The sequence below is a fragment of the Nannobrachium achirus genome (assembly GCF_963921795.1).
Source record: "Nannobrachium achirus genome assembly, chromosome: 11".
Taxonomy (NCBI): domain Eukaryota; kingdom Metazoa; phylum Chordata; class Actinopteri; order Myctophiformes; family Myctophidae; genus Nannobrachium; species Nannobrachium achirus.
The window spans coordinates 15,225,521-15,250,096 of NC_137820.1; the positions used below are offsets into that span (position 1 = coordinate 15,225,521).

The window sequence follows — 24,576 nt, forward strand, 5'->3', positions numbered from 1 at the left end:
TGAAAATAGCAGATCTACATGCTCACAACGCCTCGTTAATATCTGCCTTTAATAATTAGACAATTTAATTTGTCATTTTAGATTTTAAAAAGTCCTTAAATTGTCACTTTAGAAACGTGCGTGCAGATACCCTCTACACTTAAAATTTATGTCAGTTTGTTTACTGTTGAGAGAGAAAACGATATTGCACATTAAGTTAATCACCTGGGGACCCCCCAAAATAATCTGGGGACCCCCCTGGGGGTCCCGACCCACAGGTTGAGAACTACTGGTCTATAGGACCCCTTCAAAAATAGATACATCTCAAGGCGATATCCTTTCATATACAAATTCATATTCAGTAGATACAGTAACAGATATGGACAGACAGACAGACAGACAGACAGACAGACAGACAGACAGACAGACAGACAGACAGACAGACAGACAGACAGACAGACAGACAGACAGACAGACAGAAGATGCTCTAAATAAGACAGATGGGTGGATCTAACAAGAAACGTGGCCGAGTGACTAATAGATTCACTGAGAAATATTCCAGGCGGCGTTGGTGGATTACTGATGTGATGTGACCATATGACCCAAATTTCCACTCACTGTACTCCATATTGGATATTGGATATTTTATGAAGCCCAGAAGGGAATGGTAGCCCCAGCACAAGTTTTCTTTGATTTATTCTTACATTGTACCACTGGACACGGTTCAGAATCTTCTGACTTTATTGAGAAATAGTAAGGGGAACATAAGAAAATCTGCGAAGTAAATCGTTACCAAGACATTTCTTCACCAATGTGTTTCTAAAGGTGTGTAATAATATGTACTAAAAGGTTGAAATTCAACTCCCGGGGGAAAACTCATAAAAAAAAGTATGTGTGTTTGTGTCCCATTAACTTTACTATACAGGAAAAAATACAAAAAATAAATCTGCTTTAAGTAGCATGTGAGGGGTCAAACTAGGGTTTTTTCATGATGCTGAATCCATTGCAAGCATTTGTTTTGCATGAAAAACATTCCATGGGCGACAAATGGCCCCCACAAAACGGTGAAAAGGGATGATTCATCACTAAACCATCGTTTTGTGGGTCCGATTTTAGCCCAAGGAATGTTTTTCGTGCAAAACAAATGCTTGCAATGGATTCAGCATCATGAAAAACCCCTAGTTAGACCCCTCTCATGTTACTTAAAGATTTATTTTTTGTATTTTTTTCCTGTATAGTAAATTAATGGGACACAAACACAAATCAGTTTTTTTATGAGGTTTCCCCCGGGAGTTGAATTTCAACCTTTTAGTACATATTATTACACATCTTTAGAAACACATTGGTGATGAAATTTCTTGGTAACGATTTACTTCGCAGATTGGTCAAATATCTTATAAAATCCCCTTACTAAAAGGCTGTATGAAATGAAGGTACATGTAAATGTATCTATTTACAATATTTTTTATTTATTAATACTTTACTAATACTTTATACTCATCATCATGTTTTTATTATGTTTATTATGTTGATTTAAACGTTGATTTGATAGTGTTACATACAACCACTGTTGCAGTAGTGCAGGTTAACCCTACTCTATAAACTGTATTATTTTCATTGTCTTTTTTCTCTAAAAGTATAAAGTATAATTAAGAATGCAAGTGTAACCTTCAGTTAAAGTTAGAAGAGTCAATTAAACAGAACTAAAATGCTAGTTTTTCTTGTCAACGCTAGCGCTAACCTAGTTTGAGACTAGATGAAGATGACTCTGAACAGCGGCAGTTTTCCTTTGAATAATGGCAGCAACACTGAGGCGCCAGGCAAGGACACCACTGCTGAGCATTATCGCTGTGCTTGCTTACAGATGGATGTATTGTTTGTGTGGTATATTGTGTGTACGTGTGTGCGTGTGTGTGCGCGGCGTGTGTGTGTGTGTGTGTGTGATAGAGGAGGCAGGGAGCAGCTAGTGTATGCATTGTATTCCCATAGGAGGGCCCTGGCCTTTGATAAAGGCCATGTAAAAGAATGCTCTCCCCTGCGTTCTGTCTATAGCTGCAAATCCCCCTGCTCTCTCTCTCTCTCTCTCTCTCTCTCTCTCTCTCTCTCTCTCTCTCTCTCTCTCTCCCCCCCATCTCTTCTCTTTGGCGTGATTACTCTCTCCTCACTTGCTCTCCTCAAGTCGCCACCCCAAGCAGATGCTTACACACACGTATGCTTGCACTCAGATCTGCACTACAAGCAAACGCCCTCAGGACCGCACACAGGCAGGCACGCACGCGCACACAAAATCGCTGACCGCACACGCGAGATGAGAAAAGTTAGTATTTGCAAATTCATCCCTTCCCTTAAATAACGCAGGTGACAACAGCAAGCCTGATAGGATAAACCCCCCCCCCCCCCCCTCTTCTTTACTTCCCCCGACTCTCTCTTCATCATCAGCCAGCTTTTAATGAGAACCCACCAACACTGTGATCATGCAGAGTGGCGTTGTCTCCCGTCTTTTCAGGTCCCCTCCCCATGAATCCATCTGTTCATGATTCATACCTCTCTCTCTCTCTCTCTCTCTCTCTCTCTCTCTCTCTCTCTCTCTCTCTCTCCAGGGGCGTCACAAGGGGGGGGGGGGGGGGACTGAGTTACTAGGGCCCAAGGTGGAGGGGCCTGACTTATTTTATACTTTAGCTATTGAAAAATAGCAGATCTACAAGCTCACAGCGCGGCACCGAGTGCCACGCTGCGAGCTTGTAGATCTGCTATTTTTTAATAGTTAAAGCACAAAAGTATGCGTAATAATGCGTTCCCAGTTCCCCCTATGAAGAACATTCATGGGGGGCCCACAGTGAATCCTTGTACTAGGGCCCAAGGTGGAGGGGCCTGGACTTATTTTATACTTTAGCTATTGAAAAATAGCAGATCTACAAGCTCACAGCGCGGCACCGAGTGCCATGCTGCGAGCTTGTAGATCTGCTATTTTTTAATAGTTAAAGTTGTACTATGTAACTTTTTTTATAAAACAAATCTTAAAATTCTCCTAACTATTAAATCACAAAAGTTTTAGAAGATCCGCGCCGTGAATTTCAGCCTGTAAAGCCTTCTCTGTATGTAAACTGAGATCCTTGCCGTGGACCGGATCTCGCGCCAAAATTGCGTCATCACACTACCGGCCAATCACAGCGAGGGTTATACAACTGCCGGCCAATCACAGCGCATCTTGAAGTGGGGTCGCTATGGCAGCCATATTTGTTGTCGCCCGTTTGTACCATCCCTTCTCTAGGTAATTTCGCCTACCAGGCAGGGTGAAGGAGTACGTATCTCTGGAATTACTGAACGCACAGGAACAAGGGACCCCTTAAAAGATAGATCTCAGCGAGGTGGAGGCAGACGCGGGGGTCTGAAGGTACGAAAAACGTCCGAAAGACGCGGACGCGACCGCGGTTTGCTATAGGGCTAATGACCACTAGTTGGGCATCTTACACAGTATGGCTTTAAAGCACAAAAGTATGCGTAATAATGCGTTCCCAGTTCCCCCTATGAAGAACATTCATGGGGGGCCCACAGTGAATCCTTGTACCCAGGGCCCAGAATTTGGTGTGACACCCCTGCTCTCTCTCTCTCTCTCTCACTCTCTCTCTCTCTCTCTCTCTCTCTCTCTGGCTTTCTCTGACAGGCTCATTCTTCCTACATCTTGTCATCCCCACACTCTCTGCTATCTCCCTAACCCTAACCCTATCCCCCTGTTCTTCGGGGTGGCCGGGGTTACTAATATATTGTCCGATAAAGGGCAAAAGAAGAGGTAAGATTGGAGGTGGATGTTAATGGTCTTTTTAGGGCTGCTGGTAGCTGGCGACGTATACTGTATCACTTTGTTGTCTGCAGGATTGGGCGCTCACACTCTCGATGGCCTATTGATTTCAGACCCATGGAGATTTCACACGCAAACGTGCGTGTGAGTGCTTGTACTTTCACATCGGACTCTCGCACACATCTCTTAGACGATCACATGCACACTCACGCATGCGCATACTGTACACAAACACACACACACGCGCGCACACATAGTCTGGGAAACCCGAGGCTTAGCAGAGCCTGTCTCATCTTCCCTGTCTATCCTTTAAGCTGTGCACTGCTCTCTCACTAAATGCATGGTGGGCTGGTTGTACGGCCCCTCCGAATGACAGCTAAGCCTCCTGAGCAAAACGGGAATAAAGGATTCTAATTCTTAGCAGTACAATGGCCCAATGAAAGAGAGGTGTCTGGTTCCCACACACAGCCTTATATCATCACCTGTCGATGTCCATAACAAACTCTGTAGTGCTGGAAAATGCATCATGAGGCTATTGAGGCTATGCATCATGAGGCTACTCTCCTTTAGATCGCCTTCACTTGCATCTATTATTTTCTAATAGCTGGGCAGCTAAAGTGGATTGTACAGCTTATAGTAATACCATAAAAGAAAAGTAATATTCATTCATATTCTGGGGCATTTCATGTTAAAAAAAAAAGAAAAATTGTTGTTGCTAGCACTATTTCTAGGAAGAACCTCAGTAACAACCTTTCTACTATCACAGTTATTGATTCACTCAGCCAACTTAAACTAAGGGCCACCTTTTGTGCGCGTGCCAGAAGCGAGATGTGCCATCATTTGTGTGAAATGCCAATTTCTTGCGGCGCAGTCGTGATTTGTTCCTCATCCGCAGGTGTCTGGTATTTCAGTGACTCTGTGAAAGGAGAGCTCACTGCAATCAAATTTGTGGTGTCCCGACTGTCCGCCACCTGCCTGGGTGGACAAGGTCAGCCAGAGTATAGCAAGATGTGCACTCCTGTTTTGTACTAGTTTCACCACTTTTACTCAGTAACAGTAGGTTTAACTGTGTCCGCTCTTGAATGGTTTTCCTCTCATGTGCCAGGCAGGAGTGTTGCTGCGGCTATCGATAACTAGGTCTCCTCTGCAGCTCCCTTGACCTGTGGTGTGCCCCAGGGTTCTATCTTTGGACCAATTATTTCTCCTTCTATGCTACATCTTTGTGTCCTCATTAGCTGTCAAGAAGGCATTTTCTATCGTTGTTATATGCAGATGATACACAGTTGTGATTTTCATTTGAACATAATTACCTTAAAAAGCTGTCAATCATGCAAGACTGTTAACTGATATACATTATCTGGACATCCGTAGAAAAAACTGACGATTTATTGTCATTCAAAATAATCGTGATAGACGAATATATCTATTTTCCCCCCTTCATTATATGTATAACACTATGATAGTATGAGCTTTGATAATCCACTACTGTGCTAGAGCAATTTAATTGCTTTTTGAACATCAAGAAAGACTAGTGGAAAAGAGATTGACCCAGTTGCGCTCGGGTGTTGCGCTCTGAAAATAACAGATCTACAAGCTCAGAACGGGTCGCGTTGACAGGCTAGACCAGCTGCTGTTGGACTGGCTGCTGCCGTTTTATTTCCCAGCTCGGCGTATTGTTGTGGGCGGTGGATCTGTAGATTTGTTGTATTAGCAGCACGTCTGACTGGCAACTTTTTATGGTGTGTATATCGCTTCCTGCACGTTACTGGGCTCTCCTTTACCGTTGGGATTAAAACCGTACGTACCACAGTGGCATAGGTGATTTTAAGGGGTGTCTATGGGTGCACTTGCACCCCCTGGCCGCCAGGAGGGTGAACAACCTCATAAAGTCTTTGCAAGCTACCACAAGCAACGAATTTCCATGGAATTTGATGGTGAACTGCTCCTAAAGCCCTCTCTCTTTAATGTATTTTACACACAAGTTGTTGCAAAAATATTTAAATAAATCATATAGACATATGCTCATGGTGTCTAGAAAAGCACAGTTTATATTATGTTACAATTAGGTAAAAAATAAACCTTAGAAACCTGTTAAAACAGGATAAACCATACAAAATCAGAATTTTTTCACACGCGCGCGTGCATGAAGAACCCAGTCTTGCACCCCCTGCTAGAAGAGGCTAGAATCGCCTATGCACAGCGGTGCGGTGGTACGTGGCTTTGGAAACAAACTTTCATCCTCCATGACACAAACTAGAGTTATCCTAGCCTATGCTAGCGCATCCGACCAAGACAACCTGACGACGACACAAGGAAAACATTAACAACAGTGTGGCCGCTGTCTGCTGCTGCTGCTGTGTGTGTCTCGTGGCTGATCTGATGATCTCGGATTCAGAGCGAGTAAAACATAAAAACTTTGTGGATATACTTTGATATAATTACGTTTCTGTTGATTTCAACCAAGGGTCGAGTTTATTTTATTTGTGATTTCCCCATATCCATATCAAAATACACATGATAGATGATACAACAGAATTAAATTAAGTTTCACAGAAGATCTTTTTAATTAAAATGGATAATTGACGGTAATCACGAATATGAAAAATAATCGCGAATAGGCGATTATGACTCGCGACCGCCCTACTTGTAACTGGTCCTGAGTGCATCTCTGACACAATCCGGCTTATGACCACCACATGAACCTGTTTCGTTCAATTACAAAACATTGTCATCCATTCTCACCGCTTAAGATCTGGAAGAAACCATTCATGCATTTGTTTAATCCCACCATGACTGAACAGATTGAGTTTGGGTTAGTGAGGGAGGGAAACTCGACTAAAGCGATGTGCTGAGCCATCCGCACCACCCAGGGACGTGCTGGGCCCCTGATTCAGCCCGGGAAAAAGAGTTGGAGAGGCCCTCATTGCGTGCTATAGAGAGAGATCTCTCTCTCTATAGCGCTGCTGCTACTCAAAGATTTGCCATTTCAGATCATGACAAGTGACAAGCCAGTGGGCCAATTACTGTACATGAGTTATTTTTTGTCCAAAACTGTCCAAAACTGTTTGTTTTGTATTTATCATTTTAAAAATTATTTAAACTAGTGAAAACAGCCGTTCTACAAGCACACAACGCCTCGCACCGCTGCCCGACAGTGACGATTTACTTTGTTGGCCTGGACTGGCCTGGAATGAACCGGCCGTTCGGGAGTTGTCCCGCTTTTCCCAATGGCCAGCACGTCCCTGGCACCACCCTTTGCAGAGCTTTCAATTCGAGGGCTTGCAGTTTCCATTCCAGCTGGTGAAGCTGCCCGACATGATGTTCTCGATGGTGCTGCTGTTGTTGTAGAACACCCTGAGGATGCGTTGGCCCCACTCTGAATTTCTTCACCCCTCAGATACCCCTCTAATAGCCCTCTCTAACTGCATCCTCTATAGCCGATAGTTGTCTCAATATTTCAGTTTTATACAGTATCATAATGTTCACAACGATGGCCCCACCGTTTTCTGCTCCCTGGTTAATAATAGCTACTGTACATCACTGGTGAGTTCAGAGGGTGCATCATGCCTATATTCTAATTGTCTTGGACAAAGGGATTATTGGACTGTAAAAGAGACAAATCTCAGTATATACAGTATGTCAATCACGGGATCAATAGGCCTTGGAGGGATGTGGAGGTTAGTACCGTAAATACACTCCTAGGCTCAGGATGTGTGTGCGTGTGTGTGTGTGTGTGTGTGTGCGTGCGTGCGTGCGTGTCTGCGTGCGTGTGTGTGGTGAACTCTGTTCACTACTTCAATAGTACTAAACGTTTGCTGCATTTGCACATTTCTTTTCTTTTTTCTCTTTTGTACAGTTGTATAACCCCCTAACCCACGGCCACGTGGCTATATCAGAGATTATCCTTGCTCATTATGTGAACCCACTATACACCTAAGGGGCCATTTTTACACTCTAGCTTATTGCTTTACTATAACCAACGCATTTTCATATCAAACAAATAGGTCACAGAGGCCCCAGTGGATTGATTATTTATCTCTACACATACGCTTGATAGGCTATAGAACCATATGAACCAATGAAATAAGAATTGCCAAAGCTTGGGGGAATTAGACATATTTATGGAAATTGCTGAAATTGCTTGCTTGTTGCTCTAAACTGCTGCTGCAGTGTGGGGCTGTGCATGCAATGTAAAATAAACAAGTACCTCTGGTCATTGCTGAATTGTGGATTGCAAGCGGTTTTGTCTTTTTGTAAAGGTGTGACTTGCAAAGTTGTTTGTGGCTCGAAATGTTGTCCTATTTTACAAGTACTGTGAATTATTGTGCAATTGAAATGTGCACAGAGCACACTTCTGTAAAATCCAGAACCCCGGTCTGGTTTGTCAAATGTCTGTCTGTTGCTTGATGGGACAATTATTTATTTTAATTTGTAATTTAAGAAAATAAACTGCCCTGCACACATCACGGTTGTGGGAAGATACAGATGAATACTGTACTGTTGCATTGATTGAGATATGTATCACTTGCCGTTTGATTGCCATGCCCAATTTCAGGCCAGCCCTAGGTCAGTCTTCCAGAAAGGAGAAAAAAGTGCCCAGGGCAGGGGTGGGCTGGCCATCTGGCATACAGGGCATTTGCCCGGTGGGCTTGTAGGCTAGGGGGCTGGGGGGGCCCCCTAGCCTGTAAAAATATCGGTCAAAATACTTTATAATGAGTGGTATCGTCATAATTCTGCCCTGCAAGATTTTGTTGTTTTTTTTCGTTGGGTGCGGAGTATAGATTTGCAGAGTTCTGCGTGCAGTCTCAGTTTGGTGTCTGTGTCATGCTCTAGTATATAACATACAGTAGCCCATAGCCTACTGCATATTGAGCAATCAAATACAACTTGTTTGTCCAATTCTCAGATCAATATGCTTATTTTCCATTCATTAGCTAACTAGCCAAAGTTCTGACACTTTTTGGCACTAATCATGTTCATACTCCGCTTGTTGGTGGTGAGAACTGTATGCTAGCTTATACAATTTATGGGTTTTGTAGTTGTGTAGTTATCGTTTATGTTGTCTGTAAAAGTTGTGGTATTAAACGCTTGTGTATTTATATGTGCCGCCCTCGACCGGTAGAGTATCTTCGCTCGCTCAGGTTGTGGGGGCTGGTCTGGCCAAGATTCCAGGGCTGAATTTTTGTCCCAATCCGCCCCTGGCCCAGGGTCACCGTAATGCCTGGTTACTGAGGCTACTGGATTGTTGACTGGGATGTTGACAGAAGTTAATTAATTACACACTGCAACATAGCTCTTCTAAAATGATAAAACGATAGCTTGCATTGTGTCTTCTTGCTGATAGTTGAATTAATATCAATTTGGAAAACAGGGGAGGGGATGTGTCTGCATTTAATCTCACAACTCACTGGCCCGATGAGCGGCACTTTCCTTGTGCAAGGCCAAGTAAATCCCTAAACATTTTTGTGTGTCTGTGTCAATATCTCTCACATTTTGTGAATTCATAATATCAGATCCACCATCCCTCCATATTTGGCCAAGACTGACATCATCAATATGATGCCATCAATAGGAAATCGGGGATCCACAGGGAAGCCACTTTTTTTTTTTTACTTAATTAATGCCCTACTTTGTCATACAACAGTGTCACACAAAACAAATACCTGATCTACAAGCTCACAATGTGTCGCAATGCACCATGAGCTTGTAGATCTGCTATTATATGAAACATTTCACTTGTGTGTCTGTGGGTTATAATATATACTATAATATTTAACCAATAAAACATTTAAAAGTGCCTGTAAGTAATAACTTCATTGGATGCATTGGATCGCAGTTTCTTTTTTCCATTTCTTGAAAAAGGTTTTGGTTGGACAGGGGTGTAATGGTGATTTTTTTTTTTTTTTTTTACTGGCGGTATGCTGTTTTAATGACATCACGCACTGCACACTCATCTGTAATCCTGTTATGCAAAGTAGCATTTTGGTACTTGGTTCATGTATCGAGGTGGAAGGCATAATAGCGTGCACAGCATCCGTGCATGTGCGTGCGTTTGATCCTGCCAAAAAAAGGAAGTCCCTGGTTTTGGACATAACGAGCAATATTAAAGTGTAAAAAGTGTCTTTTCAACAGGGGCACAGGACTGATTAATGTTTAACGGGTCCTCTTTGTAAAAGGCCTTTGTATTTTGTTAGAATACAATTATGCATAGAAATTCTATGCATAATTGAGGATTGTAACATTTGTATATTGTATTTTGTTGTTTTCTGTTGCATTCACATAATAATTCACATTATGTTGGTCTATGGCCAGTGGTCTAAATGCTCCTCTCCTCCCAAATGGCTCCCAAATATTGATTGATTTTATCTTTTTATTGACAAAAATGACCATGTAGTTGTACGTTTCTGTCGAAAGTATAAAACACCCAAAAGCTTGAGAGCTGCGGTCACTTGTGGTCCATTTTTAACGATCTAGCAGTGTGAACGCTAAAATGGCGCACAGAATGGGAAATACAATATCGTGTGCCCTAATTGCTGTCAAGTGTGTATATGGATATTGATAGGCATTAGGGTTTTTGCAGTCATCATTAGCTTCATTTTGAGGTGCATTTGTAATATAGCCTATGGGACTTTATTTTAGTAACGTCAGCAATACTGGCTGCAGGCAGCATCAGCCGGTTTCATGCAGTGGCCCATATTCAACATCATGTCACCGTCCTCTCTCTATCTCATCCCCAGGGGCGCCACAAGGGGGGGGGGGGGGGGGGGGGGCGGAGTGGGACTGAGTTACTATAGGGCCCAAGGTGGAGGGGCCTTCATTATTTTATACTTTTGTAAAATAGCAGATATACAAGCTCACAGCGTGAGCCGCGCTGCGTCTGAACTAAATATTTTGAAATGGGGGTCCGTGGCCAAGTACATATCATTTTGGGGGTCCTTCACATGAAAAAGTGACACAGAAACATAGAAACTCACATAGAAACATACCGGTAGGTTTTTGAAAAACCTTAGAAGGATTTGAAACATTAAAAGACACGAGAGAATGTTCACGATTTTTCAAAAATAGCTGATCTACAAGCTCGCGGCGCGGCACACCGCTGAGAGCTTGTAAGTCTGCTATTTTTCAATAGTTAAAGCACAAAATAATGCGTAATAATGCATTCCCAGTCTAAATGGGTTAAACCCCCTACGCTTATGAAGAAAATTCATGGGGGGCCCGCAGTGAATCCTTGTACCCAGGGCCCAGAATTTGGTACGACACCCCTGGTCCTATCCCAACCACTCCCTTGTCCTTTCTCCTCTCCTCTTCTCCAGTCCTTCCTCTACTACACCATCCCTCTTTCTCCCATTAGAGAGCAGAGGATCCCGATGGGTCTCTGGTGGTCATATTCGTGACAGAGTGGACTCATTACATCCGGGGAGCCCCCGGTATATCTATCCCGATACGAAGGAGAAACCCAGACTAACAAGCAGTTAGAGCTATCGGGATAAAGCCATGCACTCCCATTAGCCAAAGTGCTGTAGTGCTAAATATGAGTCTTTTCACCGCCAGGAGCCGAGGACGAGTCTCTGATCAATAGGCAGACGCACGGTTGGACTTGCAAAGGCTCCCCGTAATGAACGTTTATGTCACCACGGAGCACTTAGCTGTCAGGCAGGAGCTGGTTGCTCTAATCAAAGGCACGCAGCTAGGAGAGGGTTTGATCACATCGTCCCCCAAGAACATGTTTGTGATCGTACACGTATATTAGGCAAGCACGTACGTGCGTGCGTGCGTGCGTGCGTGCGTGCGTGCGTGTGCGTGCGTGTGGGGGCTGTCACAATTATTACATAATCGTCTAATCGTGATTTTTTTGACATAATCGTGATTATTTTTCTTAATCGTCATAATCGTTTCCATGTTGAAAAGTTTTCATGTATTTTTTTAAAAGTAAAAAATAGAGGAAATGGCAGATCTGCAAGCTCACAACGCGTCGCATCGCGAGTCTTCGCGACGCGTTGTGAGCTTGCAGATCTGAGCGTGCTTGCATTCCTGTAATTGCAGACCCGCCGTTAGGAATTATGGACAGAGGGACAACTAATTATTGAAAGTGTGCCCCTTATGTGGACTTTACAAAATACATGTGATAAGGCTCCTCAAGTATACTGTATATAATAAGTTAATGTATCGCTGTAATTATAAAGATCCGGCTTAAGTTATTTGCAAAAAAAAAAAAGTAAAAGAGCAGTAACACTTTTCTTTCAGAGTGTTTATGGTTTCTTGTTATTAAATAACAATGTATCTCTGAAGGTCACGCCTGACACTGTGGTTCCCCTGACACATCACTGTGACATAACAGGTGATATGATATCGCGTGTATCCTCAACCCACCAGGATTGAGTTAAGACCCGCCTCGCGGAAACTCCCCTCTCAATAATCTTAAGTATGAAAGAGCGTATGAACGTTAGTGCTGCTCGCTCAAGTGCAAAGCAATACTGTACCTACTACTACCTACTGATCCATTACAATAATACACGCAGCATAATGCGCCCAAAGCCATATCCAAACCATAACAATTTAACTGATAATCAGTAAGAGTTTTTATTTTGAGCACAGTAGTGACAAATTAATAGCTTTCTCAGTACGTGTTTCTCTTTAGCAAAGTTACAAAGTTTTCCCTTTTTTAAGCACAGTACAAAGTAAGTTTCAAGTTCTTTTTTTTTGCAGTTTATTTTGAGTGACAAATTAGTGGAAAATTAATAGCTGTGCATTGTGCAAATGCAGGCTTTTCTCAGTACACGTTTTAAGATTGTCTTCATGCCTTTACTAGGTCTGACTTTATCCACCCTCCATTTCAATAAAAGAGATTACAACGATTTGAAAATGCAAGTATTTAATGAAATAATAATAAGCAAAGGAATAATCAAGTACATATTTGGCGATTAGACTCCATAAGCAAATAAATGATTTAGAATAGGAGAGAGATCCCCCCATGGTGTCTAGACGCTGGTGGTGATAGAGCAGATCTTCTAGAGCAGGAGAACCATCTTCCCTTTGACTCCCGGACTGAGGTGGAGCTGGGGATGGAGGTGGGGTGCTTGACCGCTGTCTGCAAAGAGAATGCCGGGTTAGAAGCAGGGCTATTTCATAGAATGGAGCCTAATCGCCGATTGGTTGAGCGCGGACAGGTTGTAGGATTTGATTGGTTAAGGAGGATACGTTTAGATTTGTGAATGAGAGTATTCTGACGCGTGGGGAAAAAGGAAGTGACGTGGACTAAAGCAAGTGCGGTTTTAATCCTTTTATTGAACTTACGCCGAAGCTACATGTGTCCGGCAAGGATTCCAACCACTCCTGGAAGTCCTCGCGTTTCCACGAAGCGGGTTTTAACTCAAGCCTGGTGGGTTGAGGAAACACGCGGTGATATCACAGGTGACATCACCTATATAAAAGTCCATATATGGGTATTTCCCAGAATCCCTTTTATGCGCGTATATGAAGATCCCTGATGTCATCGATATACATCACTGGCCAGATGGTCAAGACATGGCCCATATCATAGGGATCTCCATGTATGGGCATAACATATATTGTATGTTGTGATGTCTTGGGAACCACTCTAACAGAATCCCTTTTATGCCCGTGTATGGAGATCCCTGATGTCATCAATATTAAGCCCATATCTAACAGGACTTCATATGGGAATGCCCATATGGAGGAAGATAGCCCATCTGTGTGGCTGGTTCAGACAGGGATCCCCATTGTATGGGCATAAAAGGGATGTGTGTGTGTGTGTGTGTGTGTGTGTGTGTGTGTGTGTGTGTGTGTGTGTGTGTGTGTGTGTGTGTGTGTGTGTGTGTGTGTGTGTGTGTGTGTGTGTGTGTGTGTGTGTGTGTGTGTGTGTGTGTGTGTGTGTGTGTGTGTGTGTGTGTGTGTGTGTGTGTTTAATTGGGCAAATAACTGGTGTTAATTTAAGCCGGAGGTCTTTAGAATCACAGGGTGATGCATGATGATGAAAACGTGTTATTTCAGTGAGTCTACCACGACATGACTATGAGTCATACAACACATGTAACAGCCTGTTACAAGTTAGTTAATTAAGTTAAGTTAGTGATTCTCAACCTGTGGGCCGGGGACCACTGGTGGGCCTCGAGGGTATTGCAAATGGGCCCCCAAATAATTGCCAAAACACAAATATTTTTAACAACAACAATGTCACTGTATTTTTCTTTCCTCTCAGTAAAATGTTAGTTCCATTGATCCAAGCCGGAAATGAGTAGTGAACTCTGTCAATGGTTCTGAAACACATGAACTGTGGCTCTCCATGGCAGTGGTTCTCAACCTGTGGGTCGGGACCCCCAGGGTTTTAACACCTCTAAGATAAAATAAAATAAACATTGGCCATATTGTCAAATATTAGAGGCAGAAATTGTGAAAATAGCAGATCTACATGCTCACAACTGCTATTTTCACAACAGAACCGTGTTATACAAAATGTAATGCCTCAACTCTTAGTGCTCGTCAGGGTGTGGGGGTCCCCAGTTAAAATATGATTATTTTGGGGGTCGCGGCCTGAAAAGGTTGAGAACCACTGCTCCATGGAACTGAGTAGTACAGCGGAAGGGTGAGCTCTTTTCATGGTTCATACAGCTCCCTTATCCATGGAATAAATGAACGTTTGTGTCTCCTGGTACGACATTAAAAACATGACATAGTTTGTACGGTAGTTTGTGCTGTAACACAGGACAGTTGTGACTAATATCATGAAGTCCACATTTCAATAATTAACTGCAGTGATAGAGAATAGACACATTAGAGATGCATGACAGATAACCCTGCATTTAATCATACGTTACAAGAATGATGCACACTTGTTGACATAAGGTCTCAGAGGCACTTGCCCATCGGGCAAGTACAGGTCATGATCTACTTGCCCAAAGGTCATGGCCACTTGCCCGAAAAGTGAATCGTCCATTATAAGATTTGAATAAGATTTGAATTGCCGCTCAATTTAACACTTATTTCTTTACTTTCTGGGGCTGTGCGATAAAATGCCATACCTCACCTCCAAATACAAATATCAAATACCTACATAGCTATGATTGAATAGGTCTATGGTTTCACACTTGTTATTTTATATTTCTAAGTGTAGCATTGGTAAACAGTGCTCTTATTTTATATTCCCCAGACCAGACCAGACAGAGCGTGCTCAGGTGTTCAGGTGTTTAGACAGATATCTCGTGTTGTGTTTATAGATGGTTGCGTCCCCTCTCAAATGAGCACTTGCCCAGTCAGGCAACCTCAAAGCCAACTTCACCTTCCTGAAAGTTTTATTTACCTGCCGGGGGCAGGTGGGCAAGCCTTAGTGACAATGCCTGATGCATGATGGGAAATGTGTGTAATGGTTGTTAATAATCATAACAGCTTTCCACATACAAACAAGACATAACAGTCACATAGCCTATATATCGATGATGTCACGGGTGATTTCTTAACTTAAATCTTCTGTTGCCATTTCGAGCCAGAAGAGAAAACTCGATGTCAATATTGTGTCCCTTTGCCCTCTTTTTATCTGCCATTGAGTGTCTGTTCACTTCCATTTCTCTTCCCGTGCTGTGATTTGCTCAGGCTGAACAGTCTAAACAGAGAGCTCACTCCCACTCACCGACTCATCGGGTGAATGGCCACCAGTAATGGCCGAATGGCAGAAACTAAGGACGATCACGTAGAGTCGTAGGCGCTCAAAGATGGCACTTCTGCTGATGTCAGCTTGGTTTAACAGGGCCTTTGGAGGATACTAATGGTTTAATATTGAACCCGGGAAGATATATCCATACATATTCACAATCATTGCCATGTGTGTGTGTGTGTGTGTGTGTGTGTGTGTGTGTGTGTGTGTGTGTGTGTGTGTGTGTGTGTGTGTGTGTGTGTGTGTGTGTGTGTGTGTGTGTGTGTGTGTGTGTGTGTGTGTGTGTGTGTGTGTGTGTGTGTGTGTGTGTGTGTGTGTGTGCGTGTCTGTGTGCATAACCAATCCGTGTGCTCTTGCATGTGCCACCCTGTAAGCAGTGGCGTCAGTTCAGCAAAAGCTAAGGTATGGCAACATGACTGGTGTCGGAGGCGCGCGTGCAAGACACCAGTCATGTTGCCATACCTTAGCATCAGGCAGGATGAATGTATTTTCCCCCTGTGTAACCAAGGTATGGCAGCTGCCATACCTTACCATACCCAATTGACGCCTCTGCCTGTAACGCTCTCTCCATACATAATGTACCTGCAGCCCTAGGCGGGTTATGAAAGGTGGTTTGGATTTATGCCTGACTGCTTGAACCCCTGTGACATTAGAGTCTGATGATGTGACATTACATGACGTGACATTACATTGACATTAGGTGACATTCGACATTCCCTCAATGACGGGACCCCGCACACTTGACCTTTCCCGCGAACATGACCAGTTACCTTCTGCTCCTCCCTGTAGGTATCTATTATTACAGTCTTAAATCTTCTGTTGCCATTTCGCCTAAATCGTTGTTGTCGGATGGAAAGCGTGTATGTCCCAAACCGTTCGTTTTGAAAAGGATTTAAAATTGTGAAAATGGCTGATCTGCTATTTTTACTTGTTTCGTGCGACAGTCTTGTGTGATAAAGCAGGGCTTTACTTTACGAAAAAGAACGTACACATTCGAAACTTGGAGATACGAGGTTTCTGCCCGACAGTGACGAAATACGGCCATCAAATGAGCGTTTCCCCCGTTGTGTAGGAAGTTCTCAGACACTTCGGACAATTCAGGATTAGACGTCATAATCAATGACAAATGTCACTCATTGTTTGGCTAAATCTAATAGGTAGGAGGAGGGAGTGTGCTGAGCGCTAGCTGTCTTGTCAAAATTTCTGAGAAATCATTGAAAGAAATATGCTCGTATTGGCAGTTTTGGCACCCGATCTTATAGTGTCTAATATTAAAGGGAGCGACTGTTCATGGCTGGCTGGTTCAAGCGGTTTGATGTGGACAACAAGAGCTTCAGCTACCTCGGTGCTCTGTGTGTGTCTGTCTTTTAGGGGGGGGGGAGGGGAGGGGGGGGGGGGGTGTAATTATTATATGTTTGATATTCTGGAGTCCACTGATGAGTGATGAATTGACTGAATGAATTGACTTAATGCATTGACTGAATGTTGAAATTATCTTTGATGACTGTAGTCAGTCTGAGATTGCTTTATGATATTTGTTTTGTGCTGTCTGCTGTGTGTGCTGTGTGTGTGTGTGTGTGTGTGCGTGCGTGCGTGCGTGCGTGCGTGCGTGCGTGCGTGCGTGCGTGTGTGTGTGTGTGTGTGTGTGTGTGTGTGGCTAGAGCACAGGGTATTTATAGAAGACTATTAGACAGTTGGATATGAGAATAGACAGCACATAGACACATAATACTATAAACAAAATAATAAACCCAATTCTTATAATGAATGTGTCATCTCAGGCTAATTGTGTTCCCTGAATACAAATGCCCAAATTGTAAAAAAAAAAAAAAGAAAACCTGCAAGAAAAAGGTGATGTTGTCTCCTCTTTATGTGAGAGACAATAACTATCTCAGACATCTTGTGCCGGTAGGAGACTGCAAAGTGACACCACCTCTGTCATGTCTGATCTAATATAGTACCTCCCTGCTGTGCAGGGGAGGTAGCTGGGAGGCAGAGGTAAACTAACCTTGCAGTGTGACAGAAGACACACAGGTGGGTTTCCTTCAAGATGGAGTCAGACCCGAGCTGCCTCAGCGGGGATTAACAAAGGTTTTACCACACATTTACTGTCTGGCTATGGAACAAAGGTTCTTTCTGAGCACGGTTACCAATCCGTCTGAAATACAGAATCGACCCTTATTGGGAAACGAAAAGACAGACTCATTTAAAGGGGCCCCACCATGAATTTCACTTTTTTTTTTTTTTGGTCTTCCCAGTGTCTCTTCCAGCCCCCCCCCCCCCCCCCCCCCCAAAAAAAAACATTCAACTCTAAGCCTTGCCTTTCATTTCAGTGATTTTCTGAGTGAGTGTGTCCGAACGGTTCTCTCCTGAAATGAGGACTGGTATGAGGTCACACCAGGGCCCATTTCCTATTGGGCCCCCTTGAGAAGGGGGCGGTACTTTTTGGGAGGCTATATTCTATTGAGACTATATGAGGTGGAACCATGAGGTATAGTGCTAACTGACACACTTTGTTCCTTATTTTTGGGGAATCAATCAATGACACATCTTACAAGTTCAAACAGCTCATACAGTATGCATACAGTATGACCGTTGCCAAAAAGAAATACAAAAAAGCTCATATTTTGGCTAATGTACCCCTTGTACAGTAGATAGCCTTGTAGCTTATTATTATCTAAAAAAGCCTGTTATCTGCCTTTTTCTTTGTTTTCCTCATTTTGTCCTTTCAAACGCTCACATCCTAGACTAATTTTGTGCGGTCCGTCAAATCGTGAACTGGACTTTTTACAGGTATACATGGTTGCTAGGTTCACAAACCAACAGGGAGGTGAGGCCTGAGGGGGAAACGTTGCCTGGTCTCTCTCTGTACTTACAGCATGTGGGTGTGGAGGGGGAACCGAGGTCTATAATTGTGCAAGGTTGAGAGCTGTGTTTCCATTTGACTGACGGCTTGTGAGAAGCTTGTAATCCTCTCTCCCTCTTGACTTTATTCAGCTGCTCTGTCTACTGCTCGCTGTGTCCTTCCCTCTCCATCAATCCCCCACACCTTTTCTCTCTCTTTCATTTTTACTCTCCCTTTTCTATTTCTTAATGAAGCAATAAGCCACGCGAGGCATGTGGTTACCTGGTATTTTATAACGGCTGAGAGGCATGGTGAGTCACGAGGCGAAGCCGAGTGTCTCCAACCCTCTCAGCCGTTATAAAATACAGGTAACCACATGCCTCGCGTGGCTTATCGCTTTTCTAAAACGGTTACAATGTCATCATATCATCAACAATCTTAGACATGTACCAATTCAAACTGTTTTATTTCACTAATAATTCACTACAAGGCCTGCAAGAAAGTAGTTTCCAGCTACAAGAAAGTAGTTCCCAGCTTTTTTGCCAACAACACAGGTGCAGATAATTGGTGCACTGTGGAACACTATGGAAAGAAATAACGCACCTGGGTTTGATATAAACTGATTCAAGGTGTGGATTATAGTCTCATATACCACAGCAATTAAAGGGAAACCAGCCAATCAGAATCAAGGAATGGAACTAGCCGTTTCAGAATTCTACCTCTCCCTCTCTCCTTCACCTTTCTTTCTCTGAGTATCTCCCCCCTCTCTCTTTTCCCTACCACTCCTTTAATTATCTACCCATCTTACTCCCCCCTCTCGCTCTGTCACTCTCTGTCTGTCTGTCTGTCTGTCTGTCTGTCTGTCTGTCTGTCTGTCTGTCTGTCTGTCTGTCTGTCTGTCTGTCTGTCTGTCTGTCTCTCAAACACAGACACATACACTGTAATTGTTATGCCTGTGGTCAGTGGTGGAAAACATACTCAAATATTTTACTTAAAGGGGAAGACCACCCATTTTCAATATTGAACTATTTCATTAATATACCTTAGAGGAGTTGTGTGGAAATAAAAACAAGTTCTTCTGTGTTGCCTAGAACTGGAGGATTTGATTTTGGGGTTTGTAATGTAAAGTACAACTTGATGACATCACACATTGTACTTTACAATACAAACCCCAAAATCAATCCTCCAGTTCTAGGCAACACAGAAGGGGGGGGGGGGGGGGAGGAGGACTTTTTTTCTATTTCCACACAACTCTTCTAAGTTATATTAATGACATAGTTCAATATTGAAAATGGGTGGTCTTCCCCTTTAAGTAAAAGTATCAATACTTCAATGTAGAAATACTCCATTACAAGTAAAAGTCTGGAATTCAAAATGTACTTGAGTAAAAGTATGAAAGTGTTGGCACCAAAATGTACTTAAAGTAGAGTATAAGTATAAAATGTTTGAAAATAGCCGATCTACAAGCTCACAACGCGATGCGTTGTGAGCTTGGCTATTTTGGCTATTTTCAAATAGCCCAGGTATAAAATAGTGCTAAAGTGGTTCATTTATGTTTTGTAATATTATAATGTATATCTGCAAAGTAACTAGTAACTAAAGTTTTCAAATAAATGTAGTGGAGTAAAAAAGTACAATATTTGGATCCGAGACGTAGTGGAGTAGAAGTAAAAGTGCTGGAAATTGGAAATACTAAAGTAAAGTGCAAATAACTCAAAACTGTAATTAAGTACAGTACTTAAGTAAATCTACGGAGTTACTTTACACCACTGCCTGTGTGGTACAACCTTTTCATTGCGACCTAATGATGGCACAATGAGGCTTTAAATGGACAGTGTGCTATCACTGTGATGAGGACCATGTGGTTTTGAATTCAGCGAGCGAGACAATAATCATCCCTTTGTGTCGCGGATGCTATACACCTGACACTTGTTTTGGTCTGCTCGGTTTTTATCTCTTTCAGCTTATGCTCGTCTGCCCCAGGCTGTCTATAATTAGGCTTAGACTGCAGACAAGGTTTTTTGTGCGTTGTTTTTTCTACTCTAAACTCCCCGCCATGTTTCTCTCCCGCATGCCAACCCCACCCAGAAACTGGCCACAGCTGCCGAGAACTTCCAGATGAAGCATCAATGGAAAGACGAGTTTGAGGTGATGCACACGCAAACGCACGCACGCAAATGCACGCACGCACGCACCCTCATGCACACCTTCATGCACGTACACATGCATACAGTACTCGCGCACACACACACACACACACACACACACACGCGCACACACGCACACACGCACACACACAAGCACACACACGCACGCACACGCACACACACACACACACACACACACACACACACACACACACACACACACACACACACACACACACACACACACACAGTTTTGTAAATGGTCCCTTTTGGGGACATTACATAGACTTCCATTCATTTTCTGTGGCCTTACCTTTACCTCTATCCCTAAACCTAACCCCTAACCCTAAACCTAACCCTAACCCTTGTGGGGACCTACTATTTTGTCCCCACAAAGTAGGGAGGTCCCCTGAATGTGACTGTGCTAACATGTTTTTAGTCCCCAAATGGGACCATTTACAAAAACGCACGCACGCACACACACACGCGCACACACACGCGCGTGCGCCCTCACACACACACGCACACGCACACACAAGCACACACAAGCACACACACGCACGCACACACACATATACGCAACATTTCTGCCTAATCACTAATGAAACACCTTGAAACACTACGTTAAGTTCGGTTGTGTCTGTAGGTCATAAACTGGGATTAGAGCACAGATAGTTAAGATCTCTTGTTATTCATGACATGTTAAACCACCCATCTGTAACAATTTGCCCCTTTAAGAGCAACAGACAGACAAAACGTCTGCTGCAGAGCTAGGGCATATTTGCTGTCTACTATGATGCGGCTTACAGTACATTAAACATGTTTAAATGGCTGTAGGAGCAAAGAAAACAATGCCAGAAGGGGAAAGCAGTATGTGTGATTGTAAGCGGCACACGTTTGAGAAACGCGTACGTACGGCTAAGGCTTAACAATCCATTAATCCTTTACGTCGCAATAGGAATATTCCAGTTGGAGTGTTGGATTTCTACCTTAGAACAGTGGTTCTCAACCTGTGGGTCGGGGACCCCCAGGGGGTCCCCAAATTATTTTGGGGGGTCCCCAGATGATTAACTTAATGTGCAACATTGTTTTCTCACTCGACAGTAAACAAACCAACAAAGTTTAAGTTTATAGAGGGTATCTGCACATTTCCAAAGTGACAATTTAAGTATTTGTTTTACCTCTTATTATGACAAATTAAACATTGGCCAAATTATCAAATATTAGAAGCAGAAATTGTGAAAACAGACGATCTACATGCTCACAACGCCTCGCGGCGTTGTGAGCATGTAGATCTGCTATTTTCATAATAGAACCATGTTATACAAAATGTAATGCCTCAACTCTTAGTGCTCATCAGGGTGGGGTGGGGGGTCCCCGGTTAAAATATGATTATTTGGGGGGTCCTGTCCTGAAAAGGTTGAGAACCACTGCCTTAGAAAATGACATGAATAGCAACCATCTTCTCTGTCTCTTTTGCTGCACAATACTTAAATGCCATTTACTAATTGGTACTGTGCTTCCGTGTGCCCTGCTTACAGGATGGCGACCTCCCCTACTTCAACGCCAAGGACAATGTGAGTGTCTTCTCTCCTTCCGTCCATTTCCCTTCCACTTTAAGGCCCGCGAGCACAGAGGTCACCCGGCTTTTAATGGGGTCTATATTGTGCTCCCGCCTCTCTTTAGCTCCCCATTCACCGCTCTCTCCTTCTCCAGTGGTTCTCAAGGTGGTGTTTCATGGGATCCCCAGCAAAAATGAGTTAATATACTGTAGGATCAGAATCAATCTTTACCACTTTACAGTAAACCTATTATATAGACCAAGGGACAGTGGGTCCGGGACCCCTAGGAGGTCCTCAGAGTTACGACAGGGGGTCCTCCAAATCTTTGTGTGATAGAAACTCCCCTTTTTTATATTAACCACTTGAACCCTAGCGTCCATATTCTGATAACTTTAGCCAAAAATAGCAGATAGCAAAAATAGCAACGCCTCGGCGTTGTGAGCTTGTAGATTGGCTATTTTCGGGAAAGTGGTTTGGTGTAGAGGGGAAAAAGAGCAGACTAATTACAGAGTGAAAGGTCAAGTTTATAAATTATTGACTGTTCAAGTGGTTAGATATTTGAAAACACACATTAACATGAATCCAAAATACATTGATGATTGTGCTGTCAAGGGATGAAACTACGGTATATCTAACATATAATTTTCCGAATGTCTGTCTGTCTGTCTGAGTGTCTGTCTGTCTGAAACCGCGTTTCTCCTCAGTGGCTGGAGCAATTGATCTGAAATCGCATCACCATCAGCATATGAACACACCTGACATAACTGTGAAGCCCGTTTGTCACTTTCACAAATCGTATGCTGTATAATTGCATTTTTATGGTGTATCTATATCTATTTAGCCTACAGTACCTTTTGTGACCACACATGTTAAGGGAGGGGCGCTGTTGTTCAGGCCATGCACAATCACACACAAACCCACACACACACACACGGGGGGGGGGGGGGAGTGTGTGTGTGTGCAGGCGGGCAGGCGGGCGGGCGGGCGGGGGGGGGGGGGGGGGGGGGGGGTTGGTTCTGGCCCTGTTACAGATGTTGTCCAAAATCATGCAGATCGGTACACAGTATCTCTGTAGCCGTTAAATGGAACGGGTATTTCTTACATTGATGCTCCTACATATTAGCATGCAAGCACCAGTTAAAGTTACTTTCCATCCCTCATATACTGTGTGCACAGTGCACATCCCATAATCCACACACTGCACATCATTTCGGAGCTCATATCTTTGAACGGGTAAGGGCTAGTGGAATCTATTACCGGTAACAGGCTGTGGGGGTCCCTGCTTCATCTGTCTCTCAACTAAGGGGTCCTTGGCCTGAAAACATTGAAGACCCCTGATGTAGACTGTTTTCCTGAGTGCTACCCTGCTGCCACCATCGCTGTGGTGTAAACAGTAGTGTAAAGTAACTAGTAGCCAACATTTACTTATACTACTTTTTGAGTATTTGAACTTTACTTGAGTAGGCTATTTCCCATTTTCAAAAATTGTACTTCTACTTCACCACTGGCTGCTGTCTACTCCGCAGCAATGGCGAAGGCGCTCTCTATAGGGGTGTGCTCAGGAAAACGGTATATACTTTGGCCATTTGACAATGCAGATGCAGATTATTGGAGTATAGACGAGCTACGGCTTGTAGATCGTCAATCTACAGTACTAGCGTGATCTTGTAGATATGTTAGAATTGGAATAGTTCTGAACATTTTGAACATAAATCTTCTCTGGCGGTCTCTGGCATTAAGACATTTAAGATGGCGGTCCACAGCCAAATATATATATCAATTTGGGGTCCTTGACATGCAAATGTTTGAGAACCACTGTCTCCTATTCACTGCATTCATGTCTCCGTACTTTTTTATTCTCACTGAACTCCCTCTGCCTCCTCTTCTAGTCTACCTAGACTGGCTTTTCTTCCTCATTCAGCTTCTCCCCGCTCTCTGTCTCCCCTCCTCCCGCTCCTCTCGCAGGTGAAGAGGTTTCTGCCATGTTTCTCCTCTAATTGACAGATGAGATGTATGAGCTAGCTACACGGTTGCTTTATTAGGAAGCAAGCGTTTGCCTCTCTCTCTCGCTCTCCCACTGTCTTTCCCCTCTCCCTCCCTCCTTCTTCGCTTTACTCTCCCTTTCCCCTGTCTCTGTCTCTCTACTCCCCTCCCCATTTGCTTTCTCTCCTCCATACCCCATCCTGCCTCTCTCCATGAATTCCCCAGGTTTCGTAGTCCTCTCATTGATGCACAACTGGTGAATGTGCATTTTTTGAAAGAATAAATCTAACACTGGGGGGCACAGTAAGACAATGGGAGTGCCTCCATCCATTTTTGCATGGGCAAAAACGACACTTAACTCATCTGGTGCCGATCCCGAACTAGTTCGGCTTTATTTCAATCCAATACAATCTTTTTTTTATTAATTCACTTACCCCGAGCTGCTTGTAGAGTCGTGGGTGGTCCTGGCTCGCTAGCCGCTAGCCAGCTAGCCGTTCTACTCTGTCCGACGATATATTCCATTAAAAATGGTTTAAAATACATTTTTGAGCTCCCCAATGTTCACCCGATGTTCGGCGCCGCTTCCGATGAGT

General features: G+C 43.4%; 1 protein-coding gene across 1 annotated transcript in view; it reads left to right on the forward strand.

The window, feature by feature from the left end:
* The window catches only part of LOC308294849 (voltage-dependent calcium channel subunit alpha-2/delta-1), a gene marked incomplete at both ends in the record, with an annotated part of 206,923 nt that overhangs the window by 46,702 nt on the left and 135,645 nt on the right, over nt 1–24,576 (forward strand). The window contains 2 exons of the mRNA XM_080737735.1: nt 20,380–20,439; nt 21,980–22,015. Of these exons, the coding sequence (XP_080593861.1) occupies nt 20,380–20,439; nt 21,980–22,015 (96 nt within the window). The remainder of the gene's footprint in view (nt 1–20,379; nt 20,440–21,979; nt 22,016–24,576) is intronic.